The sequence below is a fragment of the Pyxicephalus adspersus genome, chromosome 3 (genome assembly GCF_032062135.1).
Source record: "Pyxicephalus adspersus chromosome 3, UCB_Pads_2.0, whole genome shotgun sequence".
Classification (NCBI taxonomy): Eukaryota; Metazoa; Chordata; class Amphibia; order Anura; family Pyxicephalidae; genus Pyxicephalus; species Pyxicephalus adspersus.
The window spans coordinates 25,262,756-25,290,443 of NC_092860.1; the positions used below are offsets into that span (position 1 = coordinate 25,262,756).

At 40.0% G+C, this 27,688-nt stretch overlaps 1 protein-coding gene across 10 annotated transcripts in view; it reads left to right on the forward strand.

Annotated features, from left to right (window-relative positions):
* The first annotated feature begins 907 nt into the window (after positions 1 to 907).
* CDK12 (cyclin dependent kinase 12) overlaps positions 908 to 27,688 on the forward strand; it is a 41,060-nt gene continuing 14,279 nt past the window's right edge. For 9 of the 10 annotated variants that reach the window (XR_011919744.1, XR_011919746.1, XR_011919749.1 and 6 more), the window contains exons 1-13: positions 908 to 2,977; positions 7,638 to 8,516; positions 9,523 to 9,699; positions 10,367 to 10,506; positions 13,083 to 13,253; positions 13,345 to 13,534; positions 13,620 to 13,676; positions 14,451 to 14,552; positions 15,883 to 15,960; positions 16,323 to 16,439; positions 16,952 to 17,083; positions 18,929 to 19,131; positions 20,668 to 21,105. Coding sequence is in view for 2 of the 10 variants with exons in the window: in XM_072404003.1 (XP_072260104.1) it covers positions 1,956 to 2,977; positions 7,638 to 8,516; positions 9,523 to 9,699; positions 10,367 to 10,506; positions 13,083 to 13,253; positions 13,345 to 13,534; positions 13,620 to 13,676; positions 14,451 to 14,552; positions 15,883 to 15,960; positions 16,323 to 16,439; positions 16,952 to 17,083; positions 18,929 to 19,131; positions 20,668 to 21,105 (3,706 nt within the window). In the remaining 8 variants the exon portion in view is untranslated. Of the gene's footprint in view, positions 2,978 to 7,637; positions 8,517 to 9,522; positions 9,700 to 10,366; positions 10,507 to 13,082; positions 13,254 to 13,344; positions 13,535 to 13,619; positions 13,677 to 14,450; positions 14,553 to 15,882; positions 15,961 to 16,322; positions 16,440 to 16,951; positions 17,084 to 18,928; positions 19,132 to 20,667; positions 21,106 to 23,953; positions 25,489 to 27,688 lie in introns of those variants that run through there. The other variant, XM_072404002.1, reaches the window with a different exon arrangement.

A 27,688-nucleotide genomic window follows, 5' to 3' on the forward strand; every position in this document is an offset into this window, starting at 1 on the left:
AAAATTTACATACATTTAGTAAAAGCTTACCTAAACTCAGAAATTTCACTTTACATAAAAGGGTAAAAAACTCTTTTATGTTAAGTAAAAATTCTGTTTGTTTAGGTTTTTTTAAGTTCAACACCATAAAAAAAAAAAATGTGTGTACCACTGCCCTCTAATTCTTGCCTGCCCAGGCAAATGAGAATGATTGGAGCGCAAAGCCTCCTGGGATACCTATGTCACACATCTCGGGGCCTTTTCGTGAAAAAAGGAAGAAAATGTGCGCATGCGCAATGAGATCGGCAAGTTTCTTTCCAACCTACGTTTCTTTCCAACCTACGTCAGTAGGAGGAAGAACCTGGAAAAAGAGGCAAAGATGGCAGCGCCCGGAGCGCAAGCTTGAAGATGGATGCCGGGATGACGCGGGACACAATGGAAGACACCTCCGGACCAATCGACTTCGCTGTGGGATTTAAGGTGTGTATTTTTTATTGTTTTTTTTTTTTTTTAGTTTACTTACTTTTAAACTTCTCTTCCCCTCTTTTTTTGTCTTTTTTTGTTACTGTTATGTACTATTTCCAGAAATTTTTTAAATAAAAATTTACATTAAAAAAAATAGGTACTGATTAGTAAAGCAAATAGTAAAAGTGTGGTGAAGCTGTATTCACGTGCAACACCCACATTACAGCTCTCGCCTTGAAATTCTGGAAAGTTTCAATAAAGTTTAGTGACAAAAAAGAAAAAAGAAACCTCGCAGAGCATGAAATCACGCGAGAAATAGTTTTTCAGCAGCAAGGCTGAAATCTGTCATAGTTCATGTCCGAAATCTCGCGATATTTCCTGGCAGTGAGCAAGTTTCGCGATATTTTGTGTGAGAAGGCCGCTACCTGTGGGAAAAGGAGTTCTCGCGAGATTTAGACGGGTATCCTGCTGCCTGTGGTAACGCAAGGCGGTCGCCTCTCGCGGGGGAACCGGATTATTTCCCGCTGAAGTTAGTTCCCGGTGACGGAGGAACTTGTGCTTGGCGGAGCTGGTGATAGAAATGAGCTGGCGGAGGTTGTGTTGAGGACGAGTACGGCAGCTTAGGAGTGAGGAAGGAAAGGCCGCCCCGTGCTGACAGGCAGGACTGGAGAGGCCTCAAGTCATACTCTGTGTCAGGGGAGAGTGAGGAAGGGGCATCGTCTTCTGGAGGACATTGGTGGGATGTGGTGGAAAGCCCCAGCCTGAGGGACACTGCCTGGATTCAGCTTCATGTCCATCAGCAGAGCTTGTGGGAGCCTCTTTGCCTTCTCATTGTATGGAGCCAGATATTCACCCTGCTGCACTCTGTGTATGAAGAGACACTTCTCCCCAGCAAGGACAGGGCCTCTTTATTGCCACCAACTCCTTGGCATCCCCTCATCACATTGGCATCGCCACCCAGGAATCTGCACACAAGAATTATATAAGCAGGCCGCACACTGCCTCTCCTAAACTCCTTTATTACATGTTTCCAGACACTTACTAATCATGATCATTTAGACGATGATCTTCATGTTATCCGACATTAATACCCCGCAAAGGTCGATTCTGGAAAGCTGAACGCAAGGCAATAATTAAATGTTTAAGAAGCGTCATTGATTCGTGAGTTTGCAGCGAACCAAACCGGACAACGAAAAATTACGATTTTCTGTTCTGTTTACAAATATATGAATTGGAGCTGAAAAGGTTCTTCATTTTCCGGGGAGATTTATATGGAGGGAGGCTAGTTTAGTTCACGTTGAACCAAGGTGCCACCGCACTCCCTCTAGTTAGGAAGAGCGCAGACTTTTTTTTGTGAATGTCAGAAGAACCAGGGTGAGGAGGGCAACTTTTTTTTTTTTGGCTTATATTTTCTTTACTTTGTAATTTTTGCACAAGTAATCCCCAGATTTTTTAAGTTTGTGGGGAATACCCCTCCCCTCCCCCTTCCCTTTTTTGTTCCCCGCAAAGGAATGCCAAACCAAGTGCGGCATGGGAACAAAAAGGACAGTGGAGGATCAACGTCTATCATGCCGCAGAGCAGTGGCAGTAGCAATAGTAAAGAGCGGCAGAGGCCCAGTTCTAAACACAAGCGGCACAAGGCCAAGCACCTCAGGGACTCGCCTGTTACGTCTGAGCCATTGGCACCTAGCACACTGAAGCTTGTGGAATACGATGATATTAGCTCGGACTCTGATACCTTTTCTGACGATGTTCCAACCAAACCAGAGAAAAGAGAAAACGATGAGCGTAAGGGGTCTGAGAGAAGCGATAAGGCACACAGGTCAAGGCATCGGCATCAGCATAAACGGATCAAGGAAGTGTCTAAAAGTAAGCAGTTGGAAAAGGAGCGCAAACCAGAAAAAAGCCAGGAAGTGGCCATGAGCAAATTGCAAAGCTCCAAGGAGAGGACGTCCAGTGCGACCAAAAGGCCTGCTGAGGAGCAGGAGGATCATAACCGCAGTTCCAGAAGTAGCAACAAAGATGTTCGGGCCGCTAAAGCGCATAGGGAAAAATCACGGCGGGAGAGGGAGCTTAAGTCTGGTCACAAGGACCGCAGCAAGGGCCACCGCAAAAGAGACGCTTCCAAACGTTATAAGACATCCGACAGTCCTAAGAGAAAAGGACGTAGTCCTCGGAGGAAGTATGGGAGCAGCCCGAGACAAGATGATAGTTATTCTGATGCCTCCGGTGGGCTGGACTATGAAGGAAGTCCGCATCGCTCACACGTTCCTTCCAACTACCTTGAGGCATACAAGAAAAATATTGAAAGTCCCTCTAGCTACAAAGAGCCTTCTGGGTACCAGAGCAATGCTCGCTCCCCCAGCCCATACAGCCGGAGACAACGCTCCATTAGTCCATATAGGAGGAGATCCTCAAGCTATGAAAGGGGAAGCGGCTCCTACAGCGGGAGATCTCCAAGCCCTTATGGCCGCAGACGGTCCAGTAGTCCTTTTGTATCCAAGCGTTCAGTGAGCCGCAGTCCAGTGCCCAGGTATATATATGCTTTTAATTTATTAACAAGGTTTACTTTATTTCAGAAATTGTTTACTTTTAAAATACACCTCTATTTTGCCTGTGCAGGAAAATAGTTTTACTTTAATGGAACCCACCCCACTCAGTTCACATTACTGAACTTTGTCTAATACATTTGTCTGTGGGTTGAAGAGAAGACAGATCATTGTAAACTGCAAATCATAACGTGAGCATACATATGCCAGAGAGCTCTCGGTGCCCTAGGTGCTTGCTAGGTGTCTGAGGGGCCAAGCCAAATAATAAAGAGAGAATTGAGACATAATTCCCTTATTCCCAGATATATCACTATGTTTGCAGGCTGAAGGAAAGCTACAAGGGCTTCCATTAAAGAAAAGGTCTGTATCAACAGCCTTTGGGCATGTGCCGTGGCATCAGTTTAAAATGATTCTGGGTTTAGAATATATTGATAGGTGTGTTTAACCTGCTTTTGACCTGCAGCATGTATGTTTTGCATATCTATAGACTTCAAAACTGGTTTGAAGAAGCTAAAACTCTGCGGTAACAGACTCAGTACAGTACAACAGTACAACTTCAAGAACAGCTGGTTTGTTTGCAAAATCTTACTTTTCATTATTTATTTTTAGGTCTGTCAAGAGAAAGTTAAAACAAAAGCAGTCATTTTTTCTCCAGACATGGTGTCAATGGGTTAAAACCTTTGTCAGGTTTTTATTGCTGTTTGTACATTCTAGGGAGATTTTCTTAGGGTGAGAGCAAAGTGTTCTCATGCATTTGTACGCTCTTCCTCCTCTGTGTTATGTCTGTATCTGTCTGTCATTTGCAACCCCTATTTAATGTACAGCGCTGCGTAATATGTTGGCGCTATATAAATCCTGTTTATTAATAATATTAATTTGAAATGTGTCTCCAAGTGTTTGTTTCTCTTTGCTTGTGATTGCATCTCAATGTTTGTGACTTTTCAGGTAGTTTGAACTTAGTTTGTCACATCACAGTTTTTTGCTTCAATGAAATGAGTTTTTTTTCTGATGCTAGGAATGAGAACGGTTACCTCTGCTTTGACTTTTCTTTGCACCTCCGCCATTCTGTGTTATTTATGTATGGAACTGAAAGTGGTAAAAGCCTTTATAGCTCAACAATTTAAAAATCTATATAAATGCATGATGGCTCTATTTCTTTCACTCTTCCAGGGATGTCAGTATCTATTATGTGTTCTGCTGTTGGCATTTACGTTATGTACTTTATTGACTGCTCATATTTTTATGTACTTTTGCTGTAGGTTTGGGGACCTTTTGAAGTGTATGAAAAACCTAATAAGGAACTTTTTTTCTACCCTTTGGTCAGCTAAATGAACCAAAAATTGTGGTATTTTTTCGTTATAGCTGTTTAATTGATGCAAAAAATAACCTTTAAATTTAGCCAGAAATGAACTGCTTTCCTCCTCTTCTTGCTTCCTGTGCACAAGGAGGGGTTATAGAGAAGAGTGGAGGTCTGTGTTCTTTGTAATCAGCATTGGATATTAGGCAGTGCTGACGCCATGTGATTGGGAACTCAAAATTGATAATATAGCGTGCTCCTCCTTTCCTTTTTTCATATAGCTCAATGCTGGCAAATTTTCATATAGCTCTATTTCTGGCAAATCAACAGTTAAATATAGGTTATTTTTTATAGTTGCATCTTTAGGGATCTACTTTTTCCTCTTTTATTTTTATTAGACTTTTAAATGTATTTCTACCACAGTTGACCACAGAAAAGAGCAGCTTTGAGGAGGCCCAAATCACTTATTCACAAAACCTGAGAAGCTGCAGATGCATTTTTTAAAAAAAAAATCACTGCTCTCAATGCTATTGAGAAGATCAAGTTCCTGGCAGCCAATGGGTTAAACAGCCCAACACGGCAGGATCAACAGTAAACAAAGGCTGCATTGTAAAACAAAAGTGCACCTACCATTCTAAGGCTAGGTAAACACGTCTGATAATCGGCTCAGGGCTGATAGCAGCCGAGAATCTTGCGTGTGTACAGTGCTCGTCGTCAATTGTCCAAACGACCGTCCTGGCGGATCCACGGACGGTGGAGGATGAACAATCATAATGCAAGTGAAGGGTAGAGAGTGCAGCAGGGTGCCGCTCCGTCGTTCTCCCCCTCCCGTCTGTTCTCCATAGAGCAGAACGTTGCTGTATGTACAGCAGTCGTTTGTTGTTGGAAAGGATCATGAAAGATTATTGCATGTGTGTAACCAGCCTAACGGTCTGTGGCTTCAGACTTTGCTACTTTTCTGATCCATATCTCTTGCAGGTAATAAACACTTCAGTGTATGTGTAATATTCCTGCTGCCACTACTCCTATGTGATGCACAAACCAGTGGGAGTAGAAGGTACTGGACAGAACCTTCAGTTGTGTGGAATATCTGCAGTAATCAGTTATAAGATGGAGAATGCTGGATGTGGTTTTGCTTATTCTTGGTCCTGTAGTGAGAAGGTCGCTTTAAAAGCAAACCTGTTTTTTCCCTTCTGTGTGCTCATGCCAAAGTAATATTACCCTTCCCTTACTACTGTGTTGGGAAGGGGAGACTTAGGTATGGAGGAACACATGACTGTGGACTTTGTAAAGCTCTGAGTAATGTGTCGGCGCTATATAAATACTGTATAATAATAATGTATGAGCTTCTGCCATGATCAGGAAATACACACAGCAGTACCGCTGTAGGTGCAGGCAGCCTACAACAATGACAATTGTCTGGAATCCTGTCACTGATTTGTCTTTCAAAACTGCTATCTTCGGTACCGACCCAACAGCTGACTTCCAGGTTGCACAGTGATTCTCCTCGGCACTGTATGGTTACTAATGATGTAACTTCTGCACATGTGCCTAATGTCCCTGGTGGGTGCCTGTGTATGGGGTGCCGCTGTATCCAGAGCTGAACTTTACACTGTATGTACTGCACAGCACCGTACAGTATAGGGCTGAAACAAAAAAGCTACCAGGAGCCAGGGCTGTTTTTTGGCAAAACATGGTTTCTTTTATCAATTAGCTCTACCTCCTAGTGACTTTTTGCTTTTTCAGTTTTGGCCCAAGTAAACTGTCTTGGGCCAATCTGTTCCATCACACAGTCTTAAGACTCGTCTAAGTTTACAGAGAACTGGCATCTAAATGGAGCCTCTGGAAAGCATAAAGTAATAAATTGATCTGAGTATGGCTATGTTACGGTTTACATTAAGCCAAACATTTAAAGACAAATGAAAATCTGTCCGGGTACCCAGCACTTTTCTACTCTATTAAAAAAAAATAAATAAATAAATAAATATTTTAATTTCTGGCTGTTTTGCAAAACAGTTGTTCTCTCTTCCTTTCTGGTAACATGTCAGCTAAAGGCTAAATCAACCTAACACAGCCTTAAGTAACTGTAAAAACTTTTTTTTTCATTTTAATTAGTTTGAATTTTATTTATTTTTTTAAACTGAGGTTTAATTTGCTTATTTTGTGTTCCCTGTCTCCTCCCAACATGCAAATATAATAAAAGTTTTCTGTTTTATTGCATTCCTGTATTTTTGACCCAATGCCCCCATCACTAGGTCTCTGTGTTTCTCTGAGTATTACAGGCAGCTCGTGATTGGTAGGAAAAGGCTGAAGGGTGCATTATATAGCTTCCTGAAACAGAAAATGTTGGTAACCCTTTCATGTGACTCTTGAGTATGCATAACTGAAATCCAGTGATGAAAGGGGCAGCTCAGGGACAGTAAAAGCCATTTCAGACCTACAGTGAGCTTCAGTGTGAAACACAGGGCAGTCCAAGAAAGTGACACGTTTTGCTGAAAGTGTGGTCATCTGTTGTGTGGTTTGCTTTTGTTCCCAGGTGTGCAGAAGCAGCTTGCTGTATTCCCGGGTGCAGTCAGTGGTGCAGTTTTGCACAGTAGGCATTTAAAGGACTTAAGGCTGAAATGAAAGGCCTTGATCATGGGTATCGGACTGCTTCCCTCACATATTTTTTAAATGGCAATAATTGTAGTAAGGCATGTATTACAAAGTGTGAGAAAATGGCTTAATTTATATAACAATCCTGTCTTATATGTGGCCCTTGAGGTGTTCAATTGGACACCCCCGGCCTATATTATGCTGGTCATCCTCCAGCCAGGTAGTGATAATAATGCACACTGCTAGGACTGTGCAGTTAAATCAGAGGTAAGCATTTTCAGTACAGGAGAGGAACCTGCGCAGCTTTTCATAACTGATGGTGGGGCTGCATGTTAGCTTTTGGTTACTGCAAACTTCTCATCCATCATTTTGGCAGCGGCAAATTGGTACTATAGTTGTCATTACTTAACCACTTCAAGCCTATGGACTTAATTTTATCGACCAGGACTAGGCACAGCATTGGTTTCAGTAAGAAGCCAGCTAGTATCAATTTAATGGTCGTTGCTGCAGGTCCCTTAAAATCATTGCTTGTGAAGACCATTTTCAAAAATAAATTAACTTTCAGGTAACGCTTTTACATATAGTATTTTATACCTGCCATCATTACCCATTCAACCTTGTAGATGAATATTTTGCAAGTAATCTGTATATGCGGCTAAGACTAAGGGAAACCAACTTACTTTCACTTCCTGTATTTCTACTGTTTCACCTTTGTACCAGTGTATTTTAATAATGTTTTCTGTTTTATATAGGAAATCTGCCAAATCCCGAAGCCGCAGTCCCATCTACTCAAGAAAATCATCCTCGTCTCGTAGTAAGAAGCAAAAGTCTCAGTCCCAAAGTCGCCATTCCAGTATTTCACCTGCCCGCTTACCATTAAACTCTAGCTTGGGTGCTGAACTGAGTCGAAAGAAAAAAGAGCGGGCATTAGCTGCTGCTGCAGCTGGTAGAGACTCCAAAGGAAGTCAGTTGACTAAAAAAGAGATTGGAGATGGAAGAGGACCCCCATCAATGGATGCCAAAAAGGCAAACAAAAATCTTAAAGTTGATAAATCTATTTCAGACACGGAACTGCCAGTGGCAGCAAATGTAGATGCTAAAGTATTATCTAGTTCCAGTAAGTCAGAGGAGAATGAGAGGAAACTTCCTTTACCATTGAAGGATGTAAAATCATCAGGCGTAAAGGACAGTAAACCTGCTACAGTAAAAGAAGAAAGTTTGACACCAAAGGAGGGAGTGACGGACAAAGAGAAAGAAAAGGATATTCCTCCTCCTCTGCCTCCAGTGCATTCTCCTCAACCACCTTTACCTGCTTCCTCTCCACCTCCCCAAATTCCTCCGCTTCCTCCTCTTCCTCCTTCACCAGCTGTATCTGTACAACCTCCACCTCCTCTCCCACCTCCCCCTACATTGACGTCTCTACCTGTTTCTGTCACCCTGGCTGCCACAGTAACATCCTCCATTCATACACGCTCTTCAACTATATCCTCTCAGGCAAATACACAGCCGCCAGCTATCTCTTCCACTAAGTCGGTTTCAGCTGTCAGTCTTGCTATCCCACATATAAAAACTTCAACCCTTCCTAATTTACCCCTGCCACCGCTATTGCTTGGAGAAGATGACATGGAGAGGTGAGTTTGTGGTTTTTATGCTGTTTCTGTTTATTTTTTTTTATTTATTTTTTTTTTTTAGATGCTGTATGTTATTGGTGGAGTCACCTGCTTTAAAGTTCTCCTAGTTTCTAAGTCTGCTTTCAAGTCATATACAACTTGGGCATTCTGAAATGTAAATTTGCTGTTTGTTTTTTCTCTAATTGCAGTAGTTGTAGGTAAAGTCAAGAATGTTTGTACTCCAAAGTTTAAATTGAATTAGTGCTTAGTGGCTATGTGGCAAACATTTGTGCAGCACTCGGATCTTATGTTTGGATCTTGGTCAGGACACTATATGCGTGGAGTTTGTGTCGTCCCCCCCCCCCCCCCCCCCCCCCCCCCCCCCCTAAAAAAATGTCCTTAGACTATGATAGGGACGTTAGATTGTACGCTCCTCAGAGCAGCAGCAGTTAGTGGCATGACAATGGAAATGCTGCTAGTTATGTTCGCGTGATATAAATATATTTGTAATATTAAAGTCATCCTCAAGTTACATACATCACACCTGTTAGACCAAAGAATGCCTAGCTCTCATAAAGTGGTCACATTTGTTAATTAATAAAGCTTTGTGATTGGGTAAATAATACAATCTTTACTGTGACTTTCAGAGTAAAAATGAAAAAGTACTGTTAACACTGTTGTTTCCCCATTTTTGTCTTTCGATCCACTTAGGCGATAGGGTTCTTGGAAAGGAGCCCATGTTTAGCATGGCAACCAAGAATTGCATGTTGAATAAAAACTGTTCCAGGGTCTGGGGCTCTGGATTGAAATGGAAGATTCACTGGGCCATTTCATTCCACTCCAAAACCTGCCTAAGGAGGATGCCTCAGCCAGACAGGACGTGGTGTCTAGGGGTTAACTGTCCTGGCAGGTGGGGCCTTTTATCCCAGGGAGTTCAGGGAGAGATGTCAGGTGTGTGAGAGGTCAGGCATGGTATTGGAGAAACAAATAATTTTGTGACATTGGCATGACATTTTTCTATTCGCAGTCCAATGGAGATTGTCCTCCCCAAACCTGTCAAGAAAAATAAGGAGCAGAGACCTAGACACCTCCTGACTGACCTTCCATTACCTCCTGAGCTCCCTGGAGGAGACCCATCTCCTCCTGAGTCTCCAGAACCCAAAGTAGTAACACCTCCGCAACCACCTGCAAGGAAGAGACCAAAGTAAGTTCTGTTCATTATTTTTTTAAGTAATAATTTAGTGTGGTGGCAGTTTGATTGTTACTACATACCTTCAGATGTTTATTTTTAATGCGTTAGATCTACACACTTTTTTTTTTAATCACACATGAAAAATATCGCCTGAAAGTAAAGTACCAGTAGAATAAAATGGTAGTTATAGTTTTTGTGTTGAAGTAATTTGGTGCAAATGTTTCTCAAAGTAATCCTTACATTGGAAATTAAATGAATATATGCAATATAATTTTAGTTTTTTCGTACAGTGGTAAGACTGTGCTGTGTAAATCAAATGTCAATCTTTAAAACTACAAGTGCTTGCAAAATGGTGAAAAACTGTGATGCTCAGATTTTGTATATAGATAACATTGAAAAAAAAAAACATTACAGCTCATTCTTTTAGAGTTGCCATGTAAATGATATCTCTAAAATTCCTTTGTTATATATGTGCAAATTTGTTGTATCCACACATGCCTTTTGTGCACATGCAATTGGAATATCATTATTTTTTTCAGTGAATCTACCTAGTCTTCTTGAGGCTATTTAAATACTCTTTTTGCACATCACCTAGAGCTTTGCATTGCATGTGACCCCAAAATCTCATTATCCTACCTAACAGTGCATGTATTGCCTATGATACACACCTTTCTTTCAGAATATGCTGCCCTCGGTATGGAGAGAGGAAACAGACAGAGATTGACTGGGGTAAACGCTGCGTTGATAAGTTTGATATCATTGGTATTATTGGTGAAGGTACATATGGACAAGTTTACAAAGCCAAGGACAAGGATACAGGTATGTTTTTTTTTTATATTTGTTATGGTTTAACGCTCAAATATTTTGTGGTGTTAGGTAAAAATTGTAATTATTATTCTTGAACACTGAATTGCAAAGGCTTCTTAAAGTCCAATTAAAAACATCATATTGTTGAAATCGCTAAATAAAACCAATGGACGCTTAAACCTGTTTCTCACAGTGCAAGTTTACCTACTAAATCACAACCTTTTTTTCTCGACTCCTAAAATGCTTTCATTATGACACAGACACACATACTCTTGAACAAATAAATGTAAAATAAAATTCCTGGCAGGTCCTTTATTTCTGAAGGAACATGTGCTTTCTGCAATAAAATAGGCTTGCCTTCCTAATTGTACTTTAAATAAACTTACTTGTCTGCGCTCCATTGCGACACCTTTATCTTCACCCAGTCCTCTTTCAGGTTCTGGATCCTTGACCATCCTAATCTCCCTGGCAGTATGCATTTTAAGTATTTTTAAATGTAAAAGCTGTACATTTAAAAATAGTATATTAAATTTCCCGCCTCCCAGCCGCACTGTCCCACCCCCCTGGTCGGCTGGCCGAACTTTGCCAGGTTACACAGATGCCTGGCTAGCATCGCCAGGGAAGAAGATGCCGGACACCGCAGGCACAGTTTAAACTTTGTCAATTCCACCCCGAGTGTGGCTCGAGTTACTGCTTTTGGTATGGGTAATTCACCACAAGCCACACTCAGGATTACTGCTAGGGAAGTTAATTGGTCAGACTTAAATTATGTAACTCCTGCGCACATGCATTTCCAGCTGCCTGCATTATACACTGAGCTCCAACATGTGCAGACTGCTGATATTTTTATTGGCCCTCCCCAGCTCCTCGACAAGATTTTCCATGCCCATAGAAATGTGAGATAGGATTGACATCAGGAACCCTGCTATATATGCCAAGTTTAAGCTAAGGGTCAGTGGACATTTTTTATTCCCATTAGGCTTAATTGGAAGCCTCCCTTTGCCACTACCAAGAGTATTAGTGGTATCTGTGTAGCAGAAGCATAAAGTTGAAATGCTGATCTTATGGGTGTCAGAAGAGATAAGAGTCTGCACTGTTTTGTATTACAGCAAAAAATAGAAATCGAACACAGCTATTTTATTTTAAATACATTTACGTTTATTTAACTTTCCCTAAAATCCTGTTAAATTTGCTCACAGGGCATGTCTCTTTTCATTTAAATTCAATTGAACATTTTCAACAGTTTCTTCGCACCAGCTGATTGTTTACCATCAAGGCCGGCTTCGTCTGCATCCTCATTCAGCTAAAGCTCTTGGCAGTCTGGACGTGTGATATTGCATGGAAAGGAGTGCAGAAATGCACAACTACCATCCTTCTTAACTGCTCACTGCAGAGATGCATTAATTTTGTCGCTGACAAAGTGCTTATCGGCTTTTTTTTTTAACCTTAATTTAATTTCTGTCCTGTAGAGAAGTGAGGGCTGAGAAACTTGATGTATGTACAGCAGGAATCTAATCTGCATGGAAACAGTTTATTTGACCTTATACTGAAGGCCTGTGCACATATTTGTGATCTGGGTCAATTCATTTGAAAAAGCAATCCAACTGATTGCCAAAATTAGCACAGGTCTAATTTTTTTAAAATTTATTGTTAAGGTGCTTTGGGCATTCGAACAACTAGGCTGCCCTAACACAGCACACAGTAGTAATGTACATCTATGCATGTTCCTACACTCCATGGTGCAGTTCCAACTAATAACATATTTTAATTAGTGTGGTCCTTGATACCTTTGGAGTCATTTTCAACTCTGCTACCTCTACTATTCAGGAATAGAAAAGTGCTTTAACTTTAGCATGTTCAGTTTCTGGATTTGTATTGGACCACTATTCCTTTTACTTAACGTCCTCTGTATTAAGATGGTCAGATATATTTTTTTTTTTGTATTTTTTAAATATAGGTTTAGTTTCTCTGTCAGTTAATGTTTGCCCAAAACATATTTGAAAAGAGTGGGAAAGGGTTAAAACTCTTGGCATTTGTTTCTCTGTGTTCTGTGATAAGTCCTTCATAAAAACAAAACGTAAAGTAAAAAAAATTCCTTAAATATAGACGAGTTCATGTCCTAGATAGCTATTCCCTATTGTCATTGATTGATTTTCTGTTTTGAGGGTGACTGTTTTTGGATTTGCCATTATTTTATGTTTTGTTGATGATGGCTAACAGGATAGATAGGAGGTTGGCTTACAGACTGCAATTTAAAACTTGATGGATTTTAACCCTTCCCTTAAAAGAAGGTTGTGACTATACGTTACTGTAAAAATGCTGAACCAATTGGAAATATTAATGCAGAAAGTTAGTCCAACAAGCAGGTTACCTGTCACAAAACAAAGTATATAATGGCAGTATTTGAGAGTTTAATGGTACACTGCTTTAACACAGCAGACTTTATAATGACGTTTTATTTTCCTCTGCTATCATGGAATGTAACATGCATTCTATACACATACATGCCTACATGAAATTGAATAAAAAGAAACATAATTGATACAATTTTAAAAAATCTAATTCTGTCTTTAATGATAATCTTCCAGGAGAACTTGTGGCCTTAAAGAAAGTGCGTCTAGATAATGAGAAAGAGGGCTTTCCTATTACTGCTATTCGGGAGATAAAAATCCTTCGCCAACTCATTCATCGCAGTGTTGTGAATATGAAGGAGATTGTCACTGACAAGCAGGACGCCCTGGACTTTAAGAAAGACAAAGGTGACCACACTTTTAGCATTGGTAGCCTATTGCGGCAAATCGTTATCTTGTCAGGATTTCTTATGTAATACTGACTGATTGTTTCTGTTAGGTGCCTTTTATTTGGTGTTTGAATATATGGACCATGACCTGATGGGGCTTTTGGAGTCTGGGTTGGTGCAGTTTTCAGAAGACCACATCAAATCATTTATGAAACAGCTTATGGAAGGACTAGATTACTGTCACAAAAAGAATTTCCTGCACAGAGACATCAAGTGTTCCAATATCCTGCTGAATAACAGGTGACCGCTAGTTTTTGAGGATTTTCCTCACATGTCATCGCTGTGTAAAGGCCTAAATAAAACTCACTTTGTATTATTTTTACAGTGGGCAGATCAAGCTGGCGGATTTTGGACTGGCAAGATTATACAACTCAGAGGAAAGGTAATTATAGTGTTACCATATTTTTGTTGACATGTCTTAAGCTATGTGGGAATAATATAGATATATTTAAATCAATATGCATTGCAATTCAAAGCAAACCAAACAAACCTTCTGAACTGCCATGTTGACTGCAAATGGAAGTCAGTGGAGTTTCACATTAAATGTATGTCAATACCAGTTGCACTTTAAAACTAAAGACTCTAAATATTAAATATCCAAAATACATTAGAAAATGCTCCAGGGATCTGCTTTAGGTTTTTTAGCCACACTACTTGATTTTACAACTTCACAAATTCAGTGTGGTATATCATTCCCTGGGATCGATTTTCTGCTATAGTCTAGGCTCCAGTGCTATAACTACCACCATGTCGGTAATAAACCAAGAATGTTGCCTTCAAAATGTCATTGAAAATGACATCTTGGTTTATACTCAGGTCACATGTCCTGGAGCAGCTGCACTCTAGGTTTTGACAGGTCAGAGCCATCTAAAGCGCTTTTACACGCTTTACATGGCCAACAACCATGCGCATCTGCTTCCCCTGGCCTCACGTTCACACGCCGGCCAGTCATCACCAGGGGAAGCAGATGCTACTGGACGTGGGAACCGGATAGGACTTTTAATCTCCCTAGAAATTCCACCCCGAGTGTGGCTTGGGGTTACCGCTTTTGGTATGAAAAGCCAGACTCGGGAATACCGCTAGGTAGGTATTAAAGTACAAAGTCCTCAAAATTTCAAAGTTTTGAATGTCCCATTTTGTAATTTTTTTTTTGCAGTCGCCCGTACACAAATAAGGTGATTACACTGTGGTATCGACCTCCAGAGCTGCTACTAGGGGAAGAAAGGTACACACCCGCTATAGATGTGTGGAGTTGTGGGTAAGTAAATGTAACCTTTTCTCTATGTTCTCCAAATACCTTTAGTTTTGCCATTTCTTTGCTTAGAAGTTTTTTTTTTCTCGATCTCCACCGAGGCAAGAAAATTAATAAATTATATTCTTACCTATTTAACAGTTTCAAATATTTTTTTTTATTCTTTATTTAGTCTTACTTGTATTTGTTATTCAGAAGTTACGGTACAACAAGAAGTGATAGGAAATATCTGCAATGTAAGGAATTTGCTTCCTAAATATCTTCCTTTAGTGAAAGCTAGGCCCTGCTGTGGCTGTGTACAGCCAAATTTTATTTGTTTTTTAAAATGAATATAACTGCAGTCTAAAACCACTCAGTACCATATCTTCAATTTTTGCTTCCCTGCACAAATATTGACACACATAAACTAAAAGATCCTCCTCCCAAGAGAAGCTTTAGACCGGCAACTGCTCATCACTATGATCCAGTGGATGCTTGGTGCAAGCTAAATGGTTTTTCTAGAAACTACACCTACTATTTGGTAGCCCGCTGATATGTTGCATCTACAGACCAATTTAAAATCCTCAATCAGTGATTTTGTTTTTTTAAAAAAAAAAATTGAATTGACCTGTAAATTTTAAAACAACATGTTTCATGTTACCCCATCTAATTACGTATTGATGATGTAGGTTTTGTCCCCGGACATTGGAGGCAGTGTCCTCACAGTACTAATGAAGCCAGTATGACTTGTTTCTGTGAGGACGCCTGGAATGTTTTTAATCTTTAGCTACTTCTGATCACTCAACACTTGTGTATGTGACCAGGTTATGCAAAGTCTTTAGCTCTTGGTGAGTGTACATCTGAATGGGTAAAAGAAGGAGCACATATAGGTATTATGTTTGATTTGTAAGAGCTACAATAGGCCGTAATGATTAAAATGTATATACATATTTTTTTTTTTTTTTTTTTTTTGTATGGCGTTTGAGAATTTAAACACTCCTTTTGTTTCTGTGTGTATTACAGCTGATGTGCTGATGTGATTGGTTTGTTCACTACATATATTTTAATATTTTCCTTCTGTTCAGTCTGTGGTCTATTTTCTTCTTGCTGCAAAGTCTAAAGAGAAAGACTATGGCCCTATTGATTAAGGGGTTAGTGCTTATAAAAACTTTAATGGAGACTTTTTTGTTCCTGTGACCCAGATTGCCAGTATTGTCAGTTACCTTCTTACGTTCCATATCCATTGGCTTTATTTTTAGATGTATTAAACTTCTTGAGCTTCAGCTTTGAAATTTTCAGTATTTGAATCCAGACTGGGCAAATAATGAATGCCTATAATATTTTTCTTTCTTTTCAGGTGCATTCTTGGAGAACTTTTCACAAAGAAACCAATATTCCAGGCTAATCAAGAGCTGGCTCAGCTAGAATTGATTAGGTATTTATTTTAAACTGTTTACTTTTGTGGTTGCATGTATCAAGTTAAGTGAAAATACATTTCAGTGAACTCATGCATGCTTAATATATTCACGAATAGACCAAGGTCCTGTTTATTTTACCCATCTTGTGTGTTCATTTATATAATGGGTACATCCTAGTTTTCCTAGTGCAGTGATGGAAAAATTGGCCCATTGGGCTTTGTGGTGATGGTAAAGTTCACTGGAATCTTGGAGCCACCTATTTTTTTCGGTAGCGACTTCCAGTTTGTTACAATAGAAGTAAAAAACAAAACAAAAAAATCTGCTTTTGCGCTTTGTATACAATGAGCATATGTATAAGTTTTTTTTTTTTTACTTACAGCCGTCTCTGTGGAAGCCCTTGTCCAGCTGTTTGGCCAGATGTTATCAAATTACCATATTTCAATAGTATGAAGCCGAAGAAGCAGTATAGACGACGGTTACGGGAGGAATTCTCCTAGTGAGTTGGTTAAAAGCTTTTAGCTTGAATGTATGTAAAGATTTTGTGTCTTGTGCAGAAGTTTGCCTCTATAAATAAGTTAGAAATTGCAGATATTCAGGGAAAATGCAGCAGAGAGATCCTTAAAGTTGTGATCTCTCGGTATTGCTTCATTTTTAGCAAACGAGGTAGCACAGTAGGAACATTTCCAGATCACGTGGGACTAGCAATCTAATGGCAACAGTATTTTTCCACAAAGGTTTATTATAGAATATAGTAAATATTTCAGGGTGCTGTCAAGGCAACCATCAGGTTTTCAGTTCAGATCCACCTACACTAATGATCTTTTATACTACAAAATTAGCTGTTTTTATGAAATAGAATATGTGTAAAGCCGGTCAGGAGGGAGGGTTACTGTAGGTCTAAAGCTATGAAATCTAACTTTAAAAGTATCTCATTGAAACAAGGCCCTTAGGAATGTATTTTATTAAGAAGTTTTTGACATATATTCTTTTGTTTTCCTCTATTTTAAGCATTCCAACTCCTGCTTTGGATCTTCTAGACCACATGCTAACCCTGGATCCCAACAAGCGTTGCACTGCAGAACAGGCTCTTCTGAGTGATTTCCTAAAGGATGTAGATATCAGTAAGATGCCTCCTCCAGAGTAAGTATAGCCCATTATCAATGTCTTTAATTTTGCTATAACCCGTAATTATATTATTAAGAATACCTTCTGGTTTGCTATTAAGAGAGGAAGATTTACTTAGCAGACTGTTGATATCAAACTATATTAAAAACTATTTCTTGCTGGCATCTCGAGAGGTTTTTTTTTTTACCGTATATTGTACAAATGACATTTTCTTGCAGCTTGAGTTGTAAATGGGGAAGTGGTAAAATACACCATTGTTTAGTTGCTGAAACTGGAATTTCTTGTGGATATTACACATTACTTTAGTCACTGAGAGATGTAAATTTTATCTTAGATGGCAAGTTACGCACCATTTCAATATTAAAGTAAAGTGGAGTTAGACTAAAAACTTAAAATAATTGCAAGCAGGCAGTCTATTCATTGTGCAAGCGACACACACACCTGGCTGTTCACAATGTTCTGTAAAATGTACACTGAGCTGTGTATACAGTGACTGAAGAATGAACTCCTGTGTGCATGCATGGGTGTGGTATGTCATTTTGGCTTAGCCAATCTAGATGGACAAAGATCCTGGAAAATGACCAGAGAGGAGAGTTAACCCACATTTGAATTACTGACTTTTGAGAAGTTTGGGTAAGCTTTGACTTATGTTAATGTTAAACCATATACAAGGGGGACTGAGAAGTTCCTGGCTTTGCCCAGAAGGAAGAGAGCCAGAGTTATGAAAAAACACATTTATTCAACATATTCCCCCCTGGGACTGATGCACTTAGTACAGCGTAGTTGCAGCTTTTATAGACCATTCAAATAAAAGTCCTTTGGTTGGGCCGCAAACCAGTTCTCAGTAGCATCTTTGACGTCAGAAATGTCCTCAAAACGTTGCCTCTTCAGGTGTTTCTTCGGGAACAGATAATAGTCCGAAGGGGCCAGTTCAGGTGAGTAGGGGGGATGGTGGACCAATTGGAAACCCAGGGTGTTCAATTTGTCAGCCACAACGTTATATGTGTGCAGGTGCATTGTCCTTCAATAAAAGGGTCCCTTTGGTCAACTTTCCACAGCGTTTCGTCTTAATTGATTCCTTTAGCTGGTCCAGGAGGTTAGCATAATACTGTTGGGTGATACTAGAGCCCTGAGGTAGGTAGTCCACCAACAGAAGACCGTCTTTTTGGCTGATTTCTGGGTACGGAACTTTTTCGGCTGTGGGGACATGCTGTGGCGCCATTCGTTTGACTGTTCCTTGGTTTCAGCATCATGGATGTGGAGCCAGTTTTCATCCTCAGTCACTAACGTAGCCAAAAAGTCCCGTGCAGCTTCAAAATGGGCCAAAACGGCTTTGGATGCTTCACCCAACACGCTTATGTGAGATGTCAAGTACCTGGGCTATCTTTTTTGCGGATATTTGTCGGTCCTCAAAAATCAACTCATGGACAGATCGCAGGTTGCAGGGTCAGTTGAGGTTGGGGGGGGGGCTCCCACTGCGGGGCTCCTCTTCAATGGTGAAATGCCCAGTCTTGAAATGAGATATTCAGGTTTTGACAGTGCTGTAGGAAGGACACTTCTACCCCAGTGAATGTCCCCTGCTGACTTTCCCTGGAGAAACAAAAACTTCATGACAGCCCGTAACTCCAACAACGTGAAACTTGCTTGTGCCTCTGTCATCAGCTTCTCACTAAAAGAAAAAACACTTTTAAGAATCGTAAAGACCTGATATTTGCACAGTTACATACTAAGATATTAGGCTGTCATATGTCCCCACACTCATTTTTCTATTTCATCAAGGGGGCAAAGCCAGGAATCTCTCAGCACCCCCTCGTAAACTAGACAATTGTAATATGTTTTAATAAGTAATTTCTCTCATAGCTTGCCCCACTGGCAAGACTGCCATGAGTTATGGAGCAAGAAGCGCAGGAGGCAGCGACAGAGCGGAATCAATCTGGATGAGCCACCTGCTATCAAGGCTCCAAGAAAAGAAAGCATAGCAACAGCTGGCACAGAAATGGTCAAAAACAACAGCCCAGCTCCTCCCCAGCCAGTCAAAACAGAACCTATTACAGCGGACTTAAGTAAGTAGTCATACCCTTTACCGATCAAATTTGTTGTTATTTGCAAGAAATTGGATATGTCCAGCATTTTGGTAGAAGGAAATATTTTTCTTTACACTCAGAAGTGAGGCGATTTAGTTTGCCTTTTTTCTCAGGTACTTTGATCTTCCTTTGTTTTGCTCAAGGGGTAACATCAAACTTCTCTGTCCCATAAAGTTGCTTCTATGTTCACATTGAGGAGGTAACGCACCTCAGAAAATTGTTTTCTAAAATCAAGCAACACAATTATGCCAGTCTGCTTCCTGTTTCTAGATTCAGCTGAAGAGATTGTAAGGTCTTTCGGGGAGCATCCTTTCCTCCTCCTGTGTCATTGTTTGTATCGGTCTGTCATTTGCTGCAAAATTGCTTTGCAGTAAATAATTACTGTTTAATGATGATAATATTGAGAGGTAATTGGAGCAGTGCATAAATTGGTAATGTGCTGTCATAATTAGATTAATTTTGCCCTAGAAAGAATATTCAGTGAATATAACACACTGACCACTAGGTTTGTATGGGATTGCAAAATAAAGGGATGCAAGGTTTTCAAGCTTTGTGAACACCTGAGCAATGGTGACATAAAAATACCAAAACTGGCCCCATATTATGGTGCTACCGCTCAATCAAACCAGATATTTTTGAACTATTGTGTTTAACCCCCCCACCCCCACCCCAGCGGTAATCCCAAGTGTGATTTTGGGTGGATTTTCCATGCAAAAAGCGGTAATCCCGAGACACACTCGGGGTTGCTAAAGAGATTTAAAAAACCCACTTAACTTGTTTGGTTGTCGGCGTCCTGCTGGTCCCCGCAGGTCCTGGGGACACGTCTTTCCCCTCTGATCTCCAGCCCGCGAATGCAGAGACATTCTCTGGGGTTTTCCGGTGACGTCGGCGGGAGGAGCCATGGGAAATTCAAATAATTTTGTATTGGATTCAATACAAAATAGCTGTATTTTTGAAATACTGGACATTTTTCGGTGAGTTATGTCTAAGAATTCTAGGCCTGTAATGTAAAATAAATTTCCATGCAAAAAAATGTAATGCTTTTTGCATGGAAATACAGACAGAATTAGAACGCTGTGGGGTGATTTCCTTTATCATTCATACAAAAAAAAAAAAACAAATTGCTTCGGAAACCTTGACATTGACAGATTTATTCATTTGAACGTTGTGTGTTGAACTATATTTTCGTTTACTTGGAGACCTTAGAAATCTCATTGCAACACATCTGAAAAAGCATGTCAGTGTATATTAAATCGTATAGGCTGGAATATACCCTCTTAACTCTGCAAACTATGTAAAATCCACTGCACAGTTCACATGTCGCACCCCTCAGCTGTGGTAGACACACAAATTCTCAGCAGGATCCAGCATACACAAACCCCAAACTGCTAGGTATTTATTGGTTACATTACTGGGAATATAAAGGCCCAGGTAAAGACCACATTATAAGATGTTGGTGTTCTTTTAATTTTTGCATGTATGCTAATTTGCTATTTGCTTTGGTTTATTTTCCAGCTGCCTTAGGGGATATTACACAGCAGCTTAATCAAAGTGAGCTCGCTATCCTGCTAAATCTTCTTCAAAGTCAGACAGATCTAAGTGTCACCCAGATATCTCAGCTTTTGAATGTTCAGGGCAACCCGGACATACAACATCAACTGGAAGCCCTTAACCAATCTATCACTGCATTAGCCACTTCTACAGCTGTGACATCAGAAGTGGAGGCCCCTAAAGAAATGCCAGCCCTTGAACAAGCAGAATCCGAGGGCCTTGGAACTCAGGGAGATATGCAGAGCGTTCTGGCTGTCCTATTGAGCCAGCTCCTCAAACCACAAGAAGCAACGGAGACCATAGTTGAAAGCAATGGAGAGCAGATTGTAAATCCCCCTGTACAGCTGAAACCTAATGAAGAGGAGGAAGAAGAAAGTGCAGTGTTGGCAGAGGATGACGCAGGTAATTTGTGGTCACCTTCAGTCACCCCATCTCTACCTCACTGCATGTAAGGCAGCCAAGCCATGGCAGAGCTTTGTACACATCCAGGGGCTAACATTCTGCTGTAAGATTTCTCTGTGCTGAAAAGGTGTTCCTGAATCCCCTCAGCACCTCAAGTAGGGAAATTGCAAATGCACTACACACCTGTATTTTGGTTTATTAAAAAAAACTGTACAATTAAATGTTGTTAATCATGTTGAACCATTTACTCGCATATGTTATCATCTCATTAAATTCTTAGTGCGTAGTGTAGATTCATTGAGGAGTTGTGAAAGCATGCATGCTTCTTCACTTTTATTTTTCACTGTTTTTGTTTCTTTGCTATTTTTCCCACTCTTAGTTTTACATTGAAATTGTGATTCTGGTTTCACTGGCATGTCTTTTTGCTTTATCGTTTTATTTGTTTCATTTCCTGTAGTATCCCATTATCTTTCACTTGTCTATTCATGTGCTTGTTTTGTCATCGTTATCACTGTTACCTTTTGCATAAACTCACAATGTATCTCCAAAAGTGGCCACATGCTGTTTAATCTGTGTTCTTTCAAGGCCCTTACAACAAATGGGTAGCTTTGGAACAAATAGTTCAGTTTTTTTTTTTTTTTTTTTTTACTTCTAGACAGTTGTAGGCAAGCAGCAGCTCTTTTCAGGTGCTACATGCAAATGTTCAAGGTCATGACTTGAACTGGTGCTGCTTGTCACAGATATGGAAGTGTTTTTAAGCATTTTTTTCATTCAGTTTCAATTGGGGGAAAAAAAATAAAACAGCAACCTGAAAAGGCTTAGAAAGTTACCACCTGTTACCATTATCGGGACCTAGCTTTTTCCAGTAGGCACTGGAGCAGTAAATGGCACTTTTGTTTTTGTTTTTTACATGTGAACCAAGCCTACATTTTTCCACTACAATTATTACCCTATTAAAGGTGATTACACTCGCACAAACATGTGACACGAGGAAACTGGTTCTCAATAAAAGAGCACTAGACAATTGGCTTGCAATACAAAGACGATGAAGAAAAACATGGTGCATACTAATCTGGCAGGCATTACAAAACTGGAACAAAAGAGTAGTAAAAAAACAAAAAAAAAAAAAAAACTGACATTATTCGGGTTACTGGACACCTACAACACAAACAACTAGAAACACTAAATTATTGTGTTGCCACATCTACAGCTGGGGAGAACACAGCACCTGTAGATCTTCACCAGTCCAAGGGCCTACCTACAAAATCTATTTAATTTATATCCTGTAAAATAAGACCTAGCACTATGTAATTGGACTAAACTTAATTAAAGAAGATTGTACAGTTTATTTGAAATGCATGGCAGGCTTTAGCATGGTGATCTAAAGCATTTAGCTTTGCTTGTGGTTTTCTTTTCTCTGCTTGGTGCTTTGCAAAGCACTTTTTCAGAGCGCTAAAGAATCTTTGCACACTGTAATGGAAATTTGTAATAAAACATCTCCAGCCCAGATTTTTTTTTTTCCTATTCCATTACTAATCATTATGATCCCCGGTCACCAGGACCGGAATTGTCAAAAAGTTTAGGTACTAAACCCTGAGAAAGCTGCAAACTCCCAGCAAGAATATCCAAAACAGAAGTTTTAGTTGGCGTTGGGCAGTAATAGTTATCCAAAGCCTTGTTTTAAATCATTTTTTAATACAACTAATCCCCTTTATAATTACATAATCGCTCATCGTTTTCCATATTATAGCAGAGGCTAAACATTAAGAAATCGATGCTCCTGCAAGTATGTATTTTTTTCCTTTTGGTTAAAGATAGGTGATATCGTATCAGATGATTACTACCATTCTACCAATACATCATATCCCGTCTACATTCTGGGATTTCTAATCTAGAAATATTGTTTCTGCAGTTAGCTGAAAATGTTTCAGAATAATAAAGTAAATTGTTTACTGTGCATTTGCAAATGATCTATGCACAATTGTACAGTTTATTTAAAGCAGACCATAACTCAAAATGTTTACATTGCATGAAAGGGTAGAAAACCCTTTTATATGAAGTAAAAACCTATTGATATTTTTAAGTGCAAAACCCCTTTCTGTCTTGATAGCTGCGGCAAGACATTCAAGACAGAATGGGAGCGCAGAGCCTCCAGGGATACCTACGTCATGAATTCCGGGAGGCTCTGGTTGCTCCTTCTGCGTATGCCCGATTTTGGGCATGCACAGGAGGAGCCTTTTCATTAATGGGAGGAAAAAAATGCCGATCCCACGCATGCACAGTAAGATCGGCACTTTTACCATCATCTACGTCACCTGATCTACGCAGTGCAAAATCGGGAGAAGTGCAAAGAAGAGGACTGAGGAAGATGGCGGCACTTTCTCTGCACTGGGCTGAAGAAAGAAGATATTGGGATGACGCGGGACTACTTTGAAGAAACCTCAGACAGAACTTCGGGATTAAAGGTAAGTGTGATGGGATTTTTTTTTTAATATAAACTTCCGCTTTAACAGATACTTATGATAAATATTTGTATACTGAAACCAGATTTCTGAAAGCAATGTGCATGCTTGAACAAAATTCCAATATCCCATACCAGAGAAAACCATTGTACAGAAATCTAGAACACAGAATTGTTTGTAAAGCCAAGTTTCTGCTGTACATGCAGCCTTCCACATTTCAAGCATTTTTGCCAACCAACTTTTTTTCTTCTTTCAATTAATAGTTTTTTTCGCTATAAAAAAACATGTTTTGTTTTAAGCCTTTTGAATCATTTTAACAATGTGAGATTCATCTGTAAATGTATTTTGTCTTTTTTTTTTTCCTCTCTATCTTCAATTTTGTAAAGATGCAGTCAAAGGAAGTAACCTTTCTCCTGCTTGTCAACCTTGTATCCTGCCACCAGAAAAGAGACCACCAGAGCCTCCTGGGCCACCTCCTCCACCATCTCTTTCCAAGGTCCATGTTCCTGACACAAATCCAGTTGTGACACCCTCCCTTATACAACTTTACACTCAGTCGGAAGTAGAGCCTGCTACCATCAAGGGTAGTAGAGAGAACCAAGGTTTGAGCTCAGACTTTACCCAAAATCTGCCCTCCAGGACTTACAGCTCAGAGGGGCCAGAAGACAGAGACTCAGGGCAGTTGCTTGGGGAACATTCTCCTCAACCTATAGGGAAAAGCCGAACATTTCCAGTACAGTTGGGAGAAACAAGTGGTTACCAGGGAACAGGATCCCTGCAATTCCCGGGGGATCAAGACCTCAGGTTTACAAGGGTCCCTTTGGGTATGCACTCTGGTACAGTGCCCACACATGGACAACTCGAGGTGACCAGTAACAGCTCACATCTTTACCAAGAGGCCAAAATACCTAACTACAGTGATTTGGGGTCAGGAACTGCTCCAACAGCTAACCAAGCTTGGGTTGCCCCACCTCAGGCATTCAACAAGACATACAGAGCACCTACACGTGCCCATCCAAGGGGAGGTCAGGGGAGGGGAGTTCCTTACTAAGTTCCATTGATACCGTTCTATAACTTCCCTCCTTGATTCTCTGCAGTATAGTGAAGGACAAAATGTGGCTAGCTTTGGCAGCTGCAGCGGTGAGAACCTTGGAAAATGAATTTTTTTTTTTTTTTTAAGAAGGGAAGTATGATTTAATGGGGACTGGCTTTAAATAGTCAAATGCTGCTTAATGAATGTGTTTGGGACACTTGTAACCTGTGATCTAGAGTTTGCCTCCTCCTTCATTATTCTTTTTCCAAGTTTTAGTCACTTGGGCAAGTGACGGTTCTCCAGAGATGGCAAACACCATCATTCTAAGATGGTTGAAAATTTGGCTGCATTATACAAAGTTAAGTGTTTAAAATTTCCCCATTTGCGCTACCAAAGGGCTCACAATGCTATATGTATTGTAGGTCTGTTTGGAAATGTATCTAGTTATGTGGTACCCCTCAGGAAACTAACAAGGAGACCCACATGAATGCAAATGCAGCTGGCTGTGTACAGTTTTTTTAAGGAGATTTTTTTTCTCTCGTGTCATTAACTGCTGGAATATACATGACATTTCTCACTGTTTTCCCCTCAATCACTTTTGTTTTTGTTTTACTTCCCACATATTGGAGCACCTCTTACTCTTAGAGGTAAATCCAAGGAAAAGACCATGTTGGTGAACAAATATTGTATTATGCCCTATTAAGTTTATATAAATATATACTTTTTTAAGTTGTATTTTTAGGGCAAATTTAGGCCGCTATTACACAAACTCCTGTCTTTTTTTTTTTTTTTTCCTCTTCCCCTGTTGTGTTCGCTGACTCTGTGAAAGAAATAATTTTTTTTAAAGTTGTTGAAGGGCCTAGACAAATAAACAAGAATTACAAGGACTACTGCTGTGTTAAGATTTGTGTCAGATTTTCTCTTGTTACTGAAGCAGTGTTTGATTTTTGTGATATATTGTTAAACGGGCTATAGACACACAGATGAGATCCACCCAGCTAGGCAGAGCTCTAGTCATTTAGTAGATAGCCAGGGACTGCTGTCAAGGTATCATGAAATGTCTGCAAAAAATGCTTGCACAAGCAAACAAATAGGACAAAACTGGCTATTATAGTTCTGTTCCAACAGGCTTACTTGTGAAAGTCAAGTCTTAAATGGGCATTTGTAAGAATCCTAATGACAGCAGTTGCCAACTGGTGGTCCGTGAGAAAATTTTGGTGGTCCACAGCTCTGGCTGATGCGCCCCCCCAGCGGCGTCAGAAGAAGGACCCCACCGGGGTTCATGTCCCTAGTAAGGATTGTAGGCTCAGGGTGGTAGGCTGGTCGTGTCTCTGGACACAACCTGGCCTGCTTTCCCTTTGCAGGTCTGAGAGTGGGCGGGTTCTGGCATTATGACGTTACGCTGGGGGAAGTTTCTTCCCCTTTGAGTGACACACGGCTCCCCGCTCATGTGCGGTCAGGAGTCTGTGCATTTAGTGGTCTGTAGGCCTGAAAAGGTTGGTGATCACTGCTCTGACATTTAATTTTTTTGTAATGCACCTTAGTGCTGGTGATCTTTGAAAGCATCATTACTGCCACTTCCTGCATTCTTTACCGCACTGTAAAGTGAATGTCATGTGATTGCACAGGGTGGGCTTACAAATGTGGCAACTGCTAAACTTTTCACACCTTGCACAATGTGTGTTTTGAATGCAACTTGAGAGCATGACAACTAGGTACAATTTATCAGGAGGTACTCAAATAGGTAGGTATTCAATTGCTGCAGTCTAATGACATATCCTTCCTGAAATGATCAAATGCAAGCTTTATATTCACGCTAAAGGTCACTTTCATGTGGTGGTTGGTGTCAGAATCCTGAAACCAAGACCTCTAGTACATTTGTCTATTCTATAAAATGCTTCCAGCACATGCATCACTTCCGAGCATCTATTGCAGAAATTAGGTAGTTGGGTGTTCTGAAGGTATTATCTTTCCCATCCACTGCATTGTATACAAAAAGCACTGGAAACTGCACCAATTCAGCTTTATTTTCTCACTGAGTCTACTGCCATCACCCTGCCTGCTCTTCATGAATGTGTTAATTCACGTTTCATTTTTTTATTTTTTTATTTTTTTACTGAAACACACCTCTCATAAGTACTTGAAGTTTCCTACACAAAGATTTGTAGCATTACAAAGCAAATAGAGCATGGATACACAGTCACACAATTACTGGATAGGTAGTCCTATATATATATATATATATATATATATATATATATATATATATATATATAACCAAAACTCTAGTGCAACAGTTACTAGCTAGTTAACAGTTATTGAGTAGCCCCTGACTTCCTGATTCGATTAAAATTTGATGATGCACTAATATTACCCACTTGGTGTGTGCACAATATGGAAGTCCTCCTGTTCTCTATACATTTTTTTTTCCCTAACGTTTTTCTATTATTCCCCTCTCAGCATTACTACTCTGTTTATTCTAATAAATCTCCCCTACTCTTTGGGACAGTGATTCCCACAAATTTTTTTTTTTTTAGTACAGACTCTTCCAGATCCTTTCCTCTAGACCCAAGATGATGAAATTTTCTTTATCTACAGCTCTGGGCACTCAACAAATTCCGTCTATAGGACCGATTTTCATTGACTGCTTACCCCCTTTTAAACACATTTGTTCACCAGGTGTATCATGTTAGCTATACGCACAATTATTGGCTGTAGATGCAGTTTGGCAGTTGTAATAGCTCTTCATGTGTCCAGCTATCAAACCTTACTGAGAATGAATACCATTCCTCATCAGGAAACTAGAAAGCACCTCAAATATTACCCTGTTGTCCATTATGCCTGAAACTGCTTTCAAAGGACATGGTCATACTAACACTGGAAGCCTGCTGTAACACGATCCATTGAGGCAGGTGCGTAAGAGTTGCAATTACACAATAGACATGACCAAATAAACACTGGATATACACTTTTAAAATCTATCCCCACTTACATATACCTCTTTTTTTTATTTTTTTTCTCCATCTCTTTGTTTTATTGATAACACTTGCAGTCAATATCCACCAGGACATCATGTAGTGGACCTTCC